Here is a 14,337-nt window from a genome sequence, read left to right on the forward strand (position 1 = left end):
GATAAGGTCCTCCTGCCCCAGACCCTCTTGCCAACACTTCCCAGTCCACAATCCACCATAAAGAGGCCGTTCCTCCCGTCCAAAATCCTTCCAGCATCGTTCTTCGTTCTCAGCATCCATACATCGTTTTTCGACGGCCTTCCTCGTTTCATCACTCATCACTCATCACTCCTTACTACTCACTCCGAGCTCCATAGCAGTCGTTTCGGATTTACCCATCAAGCTGTCAAGTCAGCCCATTCGCTTTTGTCCCTCACCACCTTCACCGACAAACCCAAGTCAGAATACCGAAGTCAGATACACTATCAAAGCCAATGTCAGTATACATGCTCCATCTCTTCAGTGGATTACGCTTACGCATACCAAACCCAGCCTCAAGACCGAGTATCCCACCATGCATTTCAGGGTCGCTGTTACGCTGCTTAATCTCGCCCTCTTCGCAGCCGCGACACCCTTTCGTTCGAGGTCGGTCACGGTGATCAACACATGCCCGTACAACATCTTCCTGTGGTCCGTGGGCGACCGTCAAGGTGCACGAGTCACCCTCGTCCCCGGCGCGGCTTGGAGCGAGGCCTACTACAAGAAGGCGGATGGGAGCGGTCCATCCATCAAGCTATCGACCAACCCGCACGACGAAGGCGACCTGCAGAACGACATCTACCAGGTCGAGTACACCGTACACGATGACGGCCGCATCCAGTACGACATGTCGGCCGTCAACTGCTACTCGCACAACCCCTGGGGATGTCCGTTCGTCCACGAAGGCACAAAGCTGGAAATCGACAACCCGACGTGCAAGGGCTTCGAGTGTCGGCCGGGGGATGTTCACTGCCGTCAATCCTACCTCGCCCCTAAGCACGATCATGCGAATAGGGGGTGCCCCTCGGGAGGTGCGCTGACCTTTACCGCGTGCTCTGGCTAGTCCACTCGAGGCTTGGTACAGTGGCCCACGACAGCCTTACAGGTCGACTCTTGAGCCTGCCAAGGACCCTGCACTATTCAATGGACGCTGCTCCAGATGAACATGTTCCAGAGGCACACTTTCCGGAGTACCTTCCGGACGGCCATGAGGACGCAGATCCAACTGGAGTCTGGACGAGGCAAAGCCGTACGTGTTGTACTGCGAAGATCACCTGCCGTGCCGCGACCAGTGAACATAGCTGCGTAGGCTAGTATGTCGACTGTATGGGACACGGACCCGAAGTGGCGATGAACACCACTGGCTGAAATCACGCGAGCGGGTCAATTGGCAGTGGACTGATGAAGAGGTCACAATGCTGGAGGTCTTCACCGAATGGTGCTGGAGTGGCTTCCAAGACGGACTGTCCAGAAGCGCAACGACAACCGACGTACGCGTAAATCTACGCGCGATGGTACTTCACTCGTTTTGTGGAGCCGCAGTGTTCCAGGTTCATGATGACGTTGACCAGCACGCATGGTTGTTGCAGTGAATCGCCGGTGTTTGTGCAGCAATGCCGACGTGTGCCTTCGGTGGTCGGTGGTGGGAATCAATAGTATGCATCCTACCTTCAGGATGATCGGATCGAGACTGACATCCTTGCAGACTGGGTCAATCTACATCACAACTTCCACGGTCATGGCCCGATGGCCCCTTTGGAATTACTTGTGCGAGTCCGGTCCTCAGTCTAGTAAGGAATCCTCTTGCGCGATGGTATGAGCAGGGGCGGTACAGCATATGGACGGAGGGGCAGAACAGGATTACCTTGAGTCATGTGTATAGCACTGTGTTCCATCGTGGAGAAGACCTAACTTTCATGTCCTCGTTTTACACACTATCCGCCGATTGGCAGCCACGTTACATTGTCGCTTGTTCGGTCCCGTAAACAACGATTCAATGTATCCTAAGTGAAACCGCATTAAGCCGTGACAACCATTGAGAGTTGCATATGCGTGACTGCGCTGAGTGATGTTTGTTTCAAAGATTAACGATCTACTGTGCGGAAACGCTTGTTGTGAAGATGGAGAGCACCAGCGACACATTGCCGATTGGAAAGGCAAAGGAAGTCGCAGCTCCTCGCAGGCCCGCTAAACCCTTCGGCCACATGGTCCCAATCGCCTACCTCTCGAATTCGCCGGACCTTGTACTGGCTTCTACGGTGGACTCTCGAAGTCGATGTAAAGATAGTGATCACGGAGTGCTCGATATTGGGTTACAAACCAAGATGACCTGTAGTGGTAATGCCACTGTCTCTTTTGAATACATGCGCCCTGACCCTCGCACTGCCCTCGTAACATACAGAAAAGTTCAGGCTGCAGTCACTCCGAAGAGCAACCGCTTTACCCGCGGCAACGTCGCCCTCGGCTGCCGGTGTATAATATGTACGGTCGCTATGCCTCGCCCAAGGATGATCCCAAACCGAATCACCCTTCCCCAGCTGCAGAATCGCGGGTGGAGCCCCTTCATTTTGGTGTCGTGATCACGCCTTCGTACTCTCTCGACGCGATGTAATCGAGCGTTCTCTGGAAGTGCTTCCGCGGGTTCTCGAGCGAGGACGTCGCTTCATTGGTCTGCAGGTTCGAGTGAATGAGTTCTATCAGGCCGTTGAGGTATTTCGTCGTCACCTGTAAAGGATCGTGTCAGTTGTCACGCTCCCAAGTCTGAGCGAGCGGCTCATGTGGAGCGTGAGACGTACCGCTTCGTTCTCCTGATCGAAGTAGTAGACGTATCTGTTCAAGATCTCTACGAACAGCTCGACGGAGACTGCTGTGTCCATGCACGCGTCTGCTACTCGAAGCGCGCGCTGTAAGCACTCTAGGACGCGTTTACCGTCGCGGTAGAGCTGCTCCCTCGCATTAGCGACTGCGTCTGAACACAAGCAGCGCGGATATGAACTTACCGTCTTTGTATCTTCCTCCCCCTTCGCCCGTATCTCCGTCGCCCACCACAGATGACTCGCCAGATACACCGCCCTGCACTGGTCCGGCTTCTTGAGCAGCTTGCTGCCATGTAGCGCGCACTTCGTGATGAGCGTATCGTAGTTCTCCTTGCTGAAGTTCCGCGTGGTGTGGAGCCCGCTGGCGATGATGCATACGGCCTGGAACTGCGCCCTCGAATCGCTGATCGCTTCCTCGTAAATAGTAAAAGCTTGTGCGAAGAACTCGTAGCTGACTTCCTCGAAACCGTTTTGGTCGGCGACTTGGCCGCAGGCGACGAAGAGGCGGAGAGATAGGTCGGCGGCGCCGTTTACGCGGGTGTAGAGCGTGGAGAGCGTGCTGTGCATGAATTTGTAGAGGGCAGATGATTGGGTGGACCAGTTGTCGTCGAGGTGTTCTCGAGTTTTGTAGCGACGCGCGAGCTTGATGGAGGTTGTGATCAGGGCGGGTGTGGTGTATTTGACGCGCTCATTGCCTTCTGAGAAGGCTTTTCGTGCCGTTTGAAGCAGCTGAAGCGGGTGTTAGCCTGTATCATGATGTCACATTGGCAAAAGGCTTACTTTGAACTGTGTATCGTTTGACGGACTCTGGATGAGATGCACTATCCGTGCTAGCCATCCTTGCTCGTCTATCGTTTCGTCCGTCTCCATGCCCTTCCTTTGAAGTGGGCCACCTTGGTATCCTGCAGACTGTTGTGTACCTTCTTTGATGATGACTTTGAGTATCTCCAGCACGCCTTCGAGATTCTCAACTGTGTCAATCTTGGTCTGGTTTCGAAGCAAGCTCTGGGCAACCTCGCCCGCCACGGATCGTCTAGTAGAATACGGCTGCGATTGGAATAGGGGAATGAAGTTTGGTAACGCTAGTGCGGTGAACAAGGATAAGTATGCTTTGACAGGGGCGAGTAGGAGATTTAGAATGCTCGATTGCGTAGCTGGGGCGTGGAGGTCAGCACTGTTGGCGTACTGCGCGACCTTTTCGTTCGCGAAGGCTAGGACTTGATCGACGTAGTCCAGCCGTTCAGGGTATATGTTGCTACTGACATCAGCTTGATTCCTCTCTGACCGTAGGGATTAACTAACAGGGCGAGGTTTGCTAGGGACACCAGCAGAGCTATTGTGTCTTGTATTGGTAACCGCTGTAGCTTGACCAGACTGGCAACTTGTTCGTGGAAGATCTCGAAGAGCTTTACGTTGTCTGGAATGCCGCGACTCCTCTTGCTCTCGCCATTTGTGGGTGCAGACTCCTCTGGTGGCTCGACCGCGGTGGTAGATGTTGCTGTCGACGCAGCGTCGCTCTCAGCAGGACGCGCTTCTGGCGCATCCCCATTCTCTTGTGCCGGTTTGTCCGCGGGCTTGCTTTCTTTGGACATCCGCAGCTTCTCTAAGAGCTTGGTCGTCGCGTCATCCTCTGCCTTTCTCCGCTCCTCTGGTGACTCCGACTCCGACTCTCTTGCGGCGTAAGCGGACAACCTATCCATCAGCCCTATCACGATTGCCTTGATGTTGACGTGTGGATTCAAGCGAGCAGTCGCGGAGAGAAACTGGTCCAGAGTATGCAGGTGGTATTCATCAGGGAAGACTTGTGTTATCACTGTCGCCATGTGTTAGCGCAAACAGAGTGTAAAGGCGCACTCCCGTATTCACCTTCTAGTAGATACTCTTGCGCTAGGACGTCCCGGCATTGAACGACCTGTTCGAGAAGAGGCTGTAATATCTTCTTGTAGTTGTCCAGGTCCACCAACTGGCTTAGCCGCACGAGGTTGCTCCCCACCAGCAACTGGAGCTCCTGTCGTTCTCTCGTCCTCTGCTCCCGCTCCCTCGAGTGTCCCTGATGCTGCAGCCGTACCCAGAGCTTGTTCATCTCCACGAAGTTTGTCAGAATGAAGCTGATCGAGTCCTGGAGGTTCCCTTCCGGTCCATCACCGCTTCCGGTAGGCAGATGGTCTCTCGCCTGTCCTGAAAGGTAATACCGCAGGAACAGCCCTCGCACTGGATGCTGTACTCCTCGACTCATCTCCATCATGTCCTTCATTATCTCCTTGACCGGCGCATCCTCGATAGCCATGTAGACCGTTCCGACCGTGATCATAAGGTAAAGACGGGGGATGATGTTGCCGGCATACTGGACGAGTTCGTAAAGGTCGGCGAGATGGTTGACAGGGTGGTTATCTCGTAGGTAAACTGAGAGATGGCGCAGCGCATCGAATACAGCCATGTACAGTTCATAGTATTGCTTCGGCCCTAAGCTGCTCGTGCGGAGTTCTGATACTAGGGTGGAACTGAGAATCCATCAGCGTGAGCAGCGTGCCTTTACGCAAGTCTGTAAGCATGTGTTATAGGCTTGACACGTACCTGCATTTGAGCGCATCCATCAGCTTTCCGGGTGTCTCAAGGCATCGCCGCATTAGCACCGTCTGCTGCCGTACAACAGCCAGAGCATCTTCGAGCAACCGGCCTTGATCTTCCACTACCGGCGGCGACGCCATTGCTACCTTGAGGTTACGGTGATACGGTTGTTGGCTTGTAGTGTGTGGGCGGTCGTTCTGTATGTTTAGGTGACCTCCGCCAAGCTGACGTTGGTCGACTCTACAGGGCTGATCTCAAGAGACTCGTAATCTTATCAACAACACCACACTCCGCGCGTTCATTGAGGCTGCACTTTCAAAAGATCTCAGCACTGTCATGTGGTACTGGAGATCTTGCCGTAAGCATTGTCACGGTCTGCATTTGATTGAGTATAGTGAAGCTGGAGCGAAGGGATAAGGATCTTTTTGCCATCACTGGATCATTAAATTACCTAACCGCTATGCACTGTGCCGAGAACTCCAATCTAATGCTTCTGCCGGTTATACCGTCCCTCCCAATAAGACAAACCCAAACCGTCTATCCATTAAGCCATCTAAGATGCGTGGCACCATTAGACTCATATTGTACCGCCGAAACCCGGGTGACTATGCGAAGCACCTGAGGTTCAGACGCTAGTCTGATCAAAATATCGTCAAGAAGAGAAGACTCGTGAAAACTGTCGTATGCCACACGTGCGTGTCCAATGCCTCAGGATTGTGTGATGTTCCAGCTCACAACAGCAACTTCCGTGGCGGCTGCTCCTCGGGCAAGGACTGCAGTGGAGGAAGAACTTTCAATAGCGCTCGGGGCGGCATCCCACCAAGTGCGGATTGGATACCGCGTGTGCCACATGCCGTCGTCATAGTATGATGTTGTGGGCTGCGGCGCTGTAGAAATCACTGTGACTGTTGACGCCGGCAGAGTGACCACGCTGATTGAAGAAGTTGTCGTGGTAGTCGTTGTTGTCGTAATGTCGATGGCTGAAGATGAGAGGGTGGGAGTTGGAGAGGGAGCCAGGACCGTAGACGAAGACGTCAGCGCGGAGGCGGGAAGACTTGTAGGTGACGAGCTCGAAGGTGGAGGTGGTGCGGACAGTGAACTGCTTGTTGCGCTCGACGTGGATCTTGTTGAATACGTTCGGGTCTCTGTACTGGGGACCGCCGGCAACGTTGCGGGCTCGGTGGAAGTCGAAGGGAGCGAGGTGGGCTGAGGCGCGGCCTCCGTGGTCACGACTACTGTCGTGGGAGCAGGTACCGGAATGACGGTTCTTATGATGGTGTTGACGACAGTCGTAGCAGCAGCTGCTGAGGTCTCCGTTGAACTGCTGCCGTCGACGTTGACAACGGAATAGTCTTTGGCCTGCCTCGGTGCATTGGAACGCTGCTGCAGGCGCTGATCAAGCGGGAGAGCTTCTGAGATGACCGCGAACACAGAGAGAGCTACGAGAGCATGTGACTTTGGGATGTGCATGGCTTTTGAGTATTGATGTTGGCGCTGTGTGATTGTGCTAGTGAGAGTAAATGAAGATGCGATGAGTTTGAGTACGGCGAGGTGTGATTTCAGATCTGATATGGTAGACTTGGAAGAGGCTATATCAGTCTCTAAGAACCTACAGGCTAAGCGCACGCGACTAGAATATATGGGACCCATCTTGAGGGCGAGGCCGGCGGCGCGCATGGTGATGGCTGGCGAAGGCGTGGAGGAGGCTGGTGTTTCCCAGCCATCTTGAGAGAGACGCGGGTGTTTGGCGCTAGCAAGTCGGCAATCTGAAGCTAAGCCCTACGATCAATCTCACGTGACCCGACGCTTGGCGGACCTTCCTTGGCACTGCTGGCGGGGAAGCCGTAACCGATACAGCGCGGGAGGAGCTGCCGCGGCGCGCATCACCATCACCATCAACACAACGAGCCCTCAAAGTAACTTTCGCGACTTTACGCCCATAACATGCAAACGAGACTCGCTACGAAATCGTTCGAGTGAGCGCCATCTACCTTCCAAAACCCCCTCCTCCAACCTCAGTGAACATCATTGGTCTAAGATACACGTATAACACCAAAGTCGGCGCTCTTAGCGACCGCTACATGGACGAGCGCACAGGAACACAAGACGATGGCACCCGTGCATCCAGCGACACCATACTCTCCGGACTCACCTCCCTCGAGAATGACAGCGATACCGACGAGTTTGGACGATTGCTTATACAAAGAGCCAAGGACGAGCAGCGCATTCGCGACGCGCTTCGGCGGGGTGGACAGCCGTTCAGAAAAGCGAGACCTCGCCCCCGCATAGGCCTGACGTTGGAGAACTTGGAGCGCCAGGAGGACTTGGAGCGGTCGATAGGTCGCGACGATCTGGCTGCTCAGAGAGAATTCAGCAGTCCAATCAGCGTCAGCAGCAGCGAGATATCAGACCCTCCGGTGCGCCCACCGCAGGGATGGGGGAGAAAAGGCAGGCAGAGGAATACCTGGATGCGCCGTATACTGCAAGTGGACGTACAAGATGAGAGACGAGAGCCGAGTGCAGAAACAGACGCGCTATATCCTCAACGGACGGCAGATGCAAGAGACGGTGGCCTAGGCAGCAATGGGTGGTCGGCTGCAGCTGCAGCAGATATACCCGTATCCTCTACCGGGAGCAACAGAGCTCTCGAGGGAAGGCACGCTGAGGCCTCGCCATCTGCGGGGAAGCGGATGAACACCTCGCTTGATCGGATCCGGGAGTGGGAGCTTAGCGAGGATCTCACTATGGGTTCATTACTAGCTTCGACACCGATTATTCCAAAGAACAGGCTCCTGGATGAAATCCTTCAGCGCGAAATCGAAAGTATTAAGGAAGAAGCCATCGCTCGAAGCCAGGCAATTGAAATCACTGAGGTCCAGGAAGATGAACCACCAGAACACCATCCATCGCCATCATCCACGAGAGTTCCTCGGCTTGTCCAGCGTGACGATCTTGAAGCTCAGCCAGCACGGAAAGACATTGCGTTGCCGAAGCGCAGAGAAAGAGGGCAGAGTAAGCCAAGGTCACCGCTGGCGATGGGAGATGAGAACCAGGCGCCGAATTCTCCAATCCTAGTTTACAAGAAAAGCACGGAAACAGTCGGGATCATCAACCCGGATATTCAGGCCAAGGCGCAAGCAACCCCGCAGAGACCGGGTCACAAAAGACTCGACTCTCAGGATCTGCTCAGGAGACTAGCTCGGGCGACGAGTGCTAGTCCGAGTCCGAAGAGGGGTTTCGAAGCTGCTGCTAGCGATCGGGCTTCTGTCAGATCTCAACCAGGCACGCTTTCGAACAGCGTGCAAGAGCTTCCGAACATTGAGGAACAGAAAGCCCCATCCGAAGGCGACGAAGAGCGCCCGAATGACGAGTTGAGGACCGACCCTATTCCAGAAGAAAACGCGATCCCAGACGATAACATATCGCCAGAAGCGGACCTAGCTAGTGAAGGCGATGTAAGAGATCCGCCTAGAATAGATCCGCCAAGTACAGATCCGCCACTACTCTCCGAGCCCAACTCCACAAGGATCAATACAGAATCGGTTCCCTCTCCCCAAAAACCAGCGGACGTACAAACACCCAAAGTGACTGGCGCCTGGGTCAACACGCCTGCGCCTGAAACGAGCAAAGCTCGCTTCTTCCCGCACTCTTCATCAAGCAGCAGCAGATCAGTATCCCCGATAAAGTCTAAGACCGCGGAATCACTACTAGAGACGGAGCGGAAGGCACCGATAGAAGAACCTCCAAAGCCGCAGAAGCAAGCGCTACCGTCGTCTGCGCTAGAAGCAGTCATTGACAGAGCAAAGTCCAATCACCAAAGCCAAGGCAAGGAGGACACGCTCGGAGATTCCACGATCGATTCGCTGGAGGACCTGATTCACTCGTCACCCGACGACACAACGAATCTGCAGCTCGACGAAGACACCTTAATGGGGCTGCAACTCCCAGCTGGCGCGCCCAAGACGGCGGCCGAGCGGGACCGGTATCAAGAAATTCAAATCCTGCAGACCATGAACACTCGTCTCAAATCAGCAAGGACCAGCATACGAGATGCGGGCCGCGGTATCAAGCGGGTCGAGCACCAGGTTGATGTGGCTGAGCACCATGCTGATGTGGTGGAGGTCAACAACGTTCCAGCTGTCACGGGGCAATGCAAGCGCTGCGGATGCTCTGCTGTTTCTGCGCGGAGCTCATCATTCTCGGGCGTTTGGCCGGCACGCAAGAGCTTGTTCTATGATAAAGATAGGAACGGCCGCATGAAGTTTACCGGACTGGGACTTGCTTCATTGATATTGCTCACTTGGTTACTGTCGGAAAGTGTACTGTGGTATGTATGCCCGCAGCTGTTATATCGGCATCCACATCTGACCTCGCTGCAGTAGCATGTATTGTCAACCGCGCTACGCCCGCACTATGGTCGGTTACGGCGTCAATCCAGACGCCCCGCGATTACCCTTCGTCACGACCACGATTCTGTTTCGGCCGCTCGCTTGGCTGTGGAGGCCAATCCTTGGCGTACTTCAGTGGTTTTTTGAAAGCATTTACCAGGCGTTGTGTGAGGCGGTGGTGGAGGAGGAAAACGTCAGTAGTTTTCAAACCATGGCGGAAACAGTGGCGAGCTACACGACGCAGGTCGTCCAGGCCACGATGGAAGCGGACTACAGCATTATGGACGACGAGTTTGTTTAGACGGTTTGGTTACCGTGAAATAGCGAGGCGTTCAGGTATCGGATTGGATATCTTGTCGGGTTGGATTGATATCCGTTTTATGGACTTTGGAGCACACAAGCTTTGGGGCAGCGCTGGCAATGTGCCGTTGTGCATACCATCATTGTTACGACGGCTGTTGAGTATTGCAATAACCAAGAAAGTCATTTCAGCTTCGAAACGGTGGATGTATCCTCTTCATTTCATGTTGTAGTTCGGTTTGATAGACGCTTACAGGACGCTGCGGCAATATACGGTTAGTGGTTAGAAAGAGTATGCCGCGATAGTATTCCAGCAAGCGCAAAAACATCGTGACGTGGGTACAGTATTTTTCACGTGGTCCAACGATCATGTCCGCATGAAAACGTCTGCTTCGTCCATAGTCTGTCAGTCCTGCTGGCGACCCAAACCTTGCACCATCGATTTTGGATTTTATTCGCGCCCGTTGTCGATAACTGCGCCCGTACAACATGTGATCATCTCCAAATGGCCTGTTGATCAACGAAGACTTTTGTCACCATCTATCTCTTCTTTCTTAATGATTACAGCATTACTTTCTCATCTAGCGACCGCTTTCACGACGACATGCGTGACACACTGCCCACAGTTGAGTCTTCAGGACCGATTTCTGTCGCGGCGAAGAGCAAATCAAGCGGCTTGCTGGCTCTCTTGTTCCTTCTTGGCGACGTTCAGAACCCATTCAATCGTCTCCTTCTCGGCGGTCAAATTCGGGCAATGGTCCGCCTTAATGCTCGTGACATCAACCTTTCGACCGCTCGCTTTCTCAATCATAGCAATCATCTCTCTCTGAAGATCAGGAGGACCGGCTAAGTCCTCCTCGCACGACAAGTACGATGCTGGAATGTCCTTGTATCCAGCGAATGTTAATTCGTTGCCGAAACTCTGCGCCGAATGCTTTGCAAAGTCCCTGACGATAGCCTCGCCCTCCTTAGGAGGCAACTTCTGACAAATCGTTCCAGCGGTCGCTGCCGGATCCTCCATTAGCATCCAGCCATTTTCCTAAGGATTTTTGTCAGACATAGACGAGGTACAGTTGGCGATTATTAAGATACTTACATCAATGGAGACGAGAGGCCTTTTCTCGTTGGGAAACCTGCTCAGGAGAGACACAGCTGAATCTCCAATAGCAGGGACAAGGCAGGATATGTAAGCGAGCTGAACGATCCCTCCGGGTTTGCCTTGCGCCTTCCTCTCCTCTTTCCCCAGTCCTTTTGTGCTTTGGGACATCGGAATACCAGCATACGAGTGGCCCATTAGAATCACGTCTTTGCCTTGGTCTGCGAGTTTCTCGACCTCCTGTGCGATCACCGCCGCATCGTCGTACATGGAAGGTGCCGGGCCATCTCTGCCTTGCCGGCTGCTTAGCCCGACGGTGGGCGGATGGATGCCTTTGATCTCATAGCCTGCCTTGGAGACGGCATCGAAGAGCGGTTGGTAGACCGGCAACAGAACGTACGAGCCGGGAATGAAGATGATCGAAGGTTTTGACATGGTCACAATCACGTTAAGTAATTCTTTGGATGAGACAGCTCAGATTCACTCAGACGTGCCGCTAATTATTTGGAAATTAGAGTTTCCAAAGCTGACGGAGGGGTGCTGGTGTTTCATCAAGAACACGGACAAACCAGTGGGATAAGATGCAGAACATCCCGCCTTGAGAGTCAAGGCCAGGAGCTTGAAGTGCCATGAAGTGCTTACCAATAATCCTCGGATCGGTACCGGACCGGCATTTCAGTTTGGGACAGCTCCGCCGGATGTTCCGTCTTTCTATGGCGTGGTTCATTGATGCTTCCCGAAATGATTCAGTTTGGTTCGCAAGATCCATTACTGAGACTGCACGTGTCGAATGTAGTGCCTCAATTGTGATTCTTCAAAAGCCTCATGGTCCCGACATCTTACGGAAGAGTAGCGAGCCAAGGCTGTTCAACGCCTACAAGTCATGAATGACAAGGTTGCAGAGGTGCTGCCGGTTGCAGCAGCCAAGTTCCGAGCGATAACCCCATTGGGCGACCGCTTGACTTCTTTCTCAAGCTGGGTGGTCATTTGCGGTGCACTCGTCCTCCTGATTCTCTGGCTGTCCGATAGCACAGATGTACCTTTCATTGAACATCTACCGTCCATTCCCGGCCCTCCGATGGTGGGAAACCTCGTCCAGCTGGGCACTGAACAGCCACGACGTTTGGCAGAGTTGTCAAAGAAGTATGGACCCGTTTTCCAAATTAGGTTGGGAAATAAGGTAAGTCCTCTCATATAGTGAATAAAGGCGTGGCGATTGACCTGGTTCCAGCGATTCGTTGTTGCAAACAGCTTCGAGTCTATCAAGCAACTCTGGATCAACAACCAGTCTAGTCTGATATCTCGGCCTACGTTGCACACATTTCATAACGTTCTTTCATCTTCGCAAGGCTTCACCATCGGCACCTCGCCATGGGACGAGTCCTGTAAGCGACGACGGAAAGCCGCCGCCACTGCATTGAATCGACCAGCCGTTGTCTCCTACATGCCTTTTGTCGACTTGGAATCCCATGTCAGTATCAAGGAGCTTGTGCAGCAACTGGGTAACAGTGACGCACAAGTGGACCTTGACCCTTATCCGTTGTTTCAACGACTCGCCCTGAACCTCAGCTTGACTCTTGGGTATGGATTTCGCATCGACGGCTCCGTTAACAACGAGCTCTTGCGCGAGATCATCAACGTGGAACGCGGAATCAGCACCCTCCGGAGCACAAGCAACAACTGGCAGGACTTTGTACCTTTGTTGAGAATTTTTCCCAGAAGAACGAACGAAGCATCCGATCTTCGGCACCGGCGAGATGTTTACCTCGAATACCTGTTGCAGAAACTCAAGGACAGGATAGCAATGGGAACTCATGTATCTTGCATCACAGGCAACATTCTGCAAGATCCCGAGTGCAAGCTCACCCATGGTAAGGAATTCTTCGCAACAAAATACCTATCCTCTCAAACATCTGTTGACCATCTGATGTAGCGGAAATAAAATCAATTTGCGTGACTATGATCGCAGGGGGTCTCAACACGATGCCTGCTTGTATCTTACTCGGTATTGGCATTCTTTCAGGCCCTCAGGGTGCTTCGCTTCAGAAAAGACTCCTCAACGACATTCACAAGATATACCCAGACGGAAATGCCTGGGAAAAGTGCTTGGAGGACGAGAAGTGCGAGTACATGAAAGCCTTTTGCGAAGAGGTGCTCCGCTTCTAGACCGTCATCCTATGTCTCTGCCACGCGTAAGCGTCAAAGACGTCGTGTGGCAAGGTGCGACCATTCCTGCTGGCACTACATTCCTTATGGTAAGTGGTGATCGATATACTACTAGAGTTTCCGTGATGTGCTGACGGGCGTTTGTATTAATAAGAACGCCTGGGCGGCAGACTTTGATCCTGGCCATTTCAAGTCTCCCCAAGAATTCAGCCCAGAGCGATTCCTGGACATCCCAGAAGGATTAGGGACGCAATACTTTGCCTTTGGAGCGGGCTCGCGCATGTGTACCGGCTCGCACTTGGCGTACAGGGAGATGTACATCACGTTCGTACGCATGCTCATTGCATTCGAAGTGTTGCCTGCCGCGGATACATCGCAAAGACCAATCTTGACGGGTCCTCTCGAGTGCAACGCCAACCCATCGGGATTGTCCACTGAGCCAAAGGCCTTCAAGATCGGCTTTCGCGTGCGCGACAAAGCTTGTCTTAAGAAGTGGTTCGAGCAAACCGACACCACCACAAAACATATCGAAAGATAGTTTATTAATCCATGTAAGACCATTCCGATGTTGTTTGTACACCCCACGTTCTCAGTCGGAGCTGATTTGCTCGGACCAGATCAGTCCGGATGTCTAAACATCAGGGTGGCCAGTCGCCCGTCGGCCCACGCCCAGAGGCTCTAGACGGGCGGGCGGGCGGGCGGCTAATTCGAAGTGCTCCCGGCGGGTGGGCAGCTAAGGCATATCCGGCGGGCGGGCGCGCCTAGCTTATTAATAGAGTTTTAGCCCTTTTAAGCCTATTTTAAAGATAGATCTACCTAAATCTTATCTTATCTTATTTTATCTTAAGATCTAACATGAGAAATCTATGATTCTCTTAGGCGACTCGCCCACTAGACCGCCGGCTATATCTGGGCGGGCGGGTAGTATCTTGCCTTTTGGGCGGGCGGGTGAGGGCGGACCGCCCGGCGGACGACTGGCCACCTTGCTAGACATCCTCTCTCGAAGTAGATAGGCTCCACCCTTCCAGGATTAAGCTTGGCTACCTGGGGCAATTACAGTTCAGCACGGAAGGCGTCTTAGGCGTCTAGACCTGCAAGCAATTCATTCGGCCTCGCGGCATCAAAATTTGATTCCTCTACGTTG

General features: G+C 53.3%; 7 protein-coding genes across 7 annotated transcripts; 4 read left to right on the forward strand and 3 right to left on the reverse strand.

Annotated features, from left to right (window-relative positions):
- Nucleotides 1-394: 394 nt before the first annotated feature.
- On the forward strand, nucleotides 395-922 carry W97_04621 (uncharacterized protein; the record flags this gene model as incomplete). Its single annotated transcript, XM_007782510.1, has 1 exon — nucleotides 395-922. The coding sequence occupies one exon, from the start codon at nucleotides 395-397 to the stop codon at nucleotides 920-922; it is 528 nt and encodes a 175-aa protein (XP_007780700.1).
- A 1,499-nt stretch (nucleotides 923-2,421) lies between these two features.
- W97_04622 (uncharacterized protein) lies at nucleotides 2,422-5,383 on the reverse strand (the record flags this gene model as incomplete). Its single annotated transcript, XM_007782511.1, has 7 exons — nucleotides 2,422-2,583; nucleotides 2,655-2,801; nucleotides 2,859-3,404; nucleotides 3,456-3,930; nucleotides 3,978-4,488; nucleotides 4,542-5,176; nucleotides 5,250-5,383. 7 exons carry the CDS (start codon nucleotides 5,381-5,383, stop codon nucleotides 2,422-2,424), a joined length of 2,610 nt encoding a protein of 869 aa, XP_007780701.1.
- Nucleotides 5,384-6,102: 719 nt separating this feature from the next.
- On the reverse strand, nucleotides 6,103-6,713 carry W97_04623 (uncharacterized protein; the record flags this gene model as incomplete). The annotated part of the gene is made up of 2 exons (XM_007782512.1): nucleotides 6,103-6,393; nucleotides 6,498-6,713. The coding sequence occupies 2 exons, from the start codon at nucleotides 6,711-6,713 to the stop codon at nucleotides 6,103-6,105; spliced, it is 507 nt and encodes a 168-aa protein (XP_007780702.1).
- A 611-nt stretch (nucleotides 6,714-7,324) lies between these two features.
- Nucleotides 7,325-9,932, forward strand: W97_04624 (uncharacterized protein; the record flags this gene model as incomplete). Its single annotated transcript, XM_007782513.1, has 2 exons — nucleotides 7,325-9,570; nucleotides 9,623-9,932. 2 exons carry the CDS (start codon nucleotides 7,325-7,327, stop codon nucleotides 9,930-9,932), a joined length of 2,556 nt encoding a protein of 851 aa, XP_007780703.1.
- Nucleotides 9,933-10,598: 666 nt separating this feature from the next.
- Nucleotides 10,599-11,462, reverse strand: W97_04625 (uncharacterized protein; the record flags this gene model as incomplete). Its single annotated transcript, XM_007782514.1, has 2 exons — nucleotides 10,599-10,970; nucleotides 11,028-11,462. 2 exons carry the CDS (start codon nucleotides 11,460-11,462, stop codon nucleotides 10,599-10,601), a joined length of 807 nt encoding a protein of 268 aa, XP_007780704.1.
- Nucleotides 11,463-11,910: 448 nt separating this feature from the next.
- W97_04626 (uncharacterized protein) lies at nucleotides 11,911-12,960 on the forward strand (the record flags this gene model as incomplete). Its single annotated transcript, XM_007782515.1, has 2 exons — nucleotides 11,911-12,207; nucleotides 12,259-12,960. The coding sequence occupies 2 exons, from the start codon at nucleotides 11,911-11,913 to the stop codon at nucleotides 12,958-12,960; spliced, it is 999 nt and encodes a 332-aa protein (XP_007780705.1).
- Nucleotides 12,961-13,204: 244 nt separating this feature from the next.
- Nucleotides 13,205-13,731, forward strand: W97_04627 (uncharacterized protein; the record flags this gene model as incomplete). The annotated part of the gene is made up of 2 exons (XM_007782516.1): nucleotides 13,205-13,282; nucleotides 13,348-13,731. 2 exons carry the CDS (start codon nucleotides 13,205-13,207, stop codon nucleotides 13,729-13,731), a joined length of 462 nt encoding a protein of 153 aa, XP_007780706.1.
- Nucleotides 13,732-14,337: the final 606 nt, after the last annotated feature.

Source organism: Coniosporium apollinis, assembly GCF_000281105.1.
Source record: "Coniosporium apollinis CBS 100218 chromosome Unknown supercont1.20, whole genome shotgun sequence".
In the NCBI taxonomy this organism is placed as follows: Eukaryota; Fungi; Ascomycota; class Dothideomycetes; genus Coniosporium; species Coniosporium apollinis.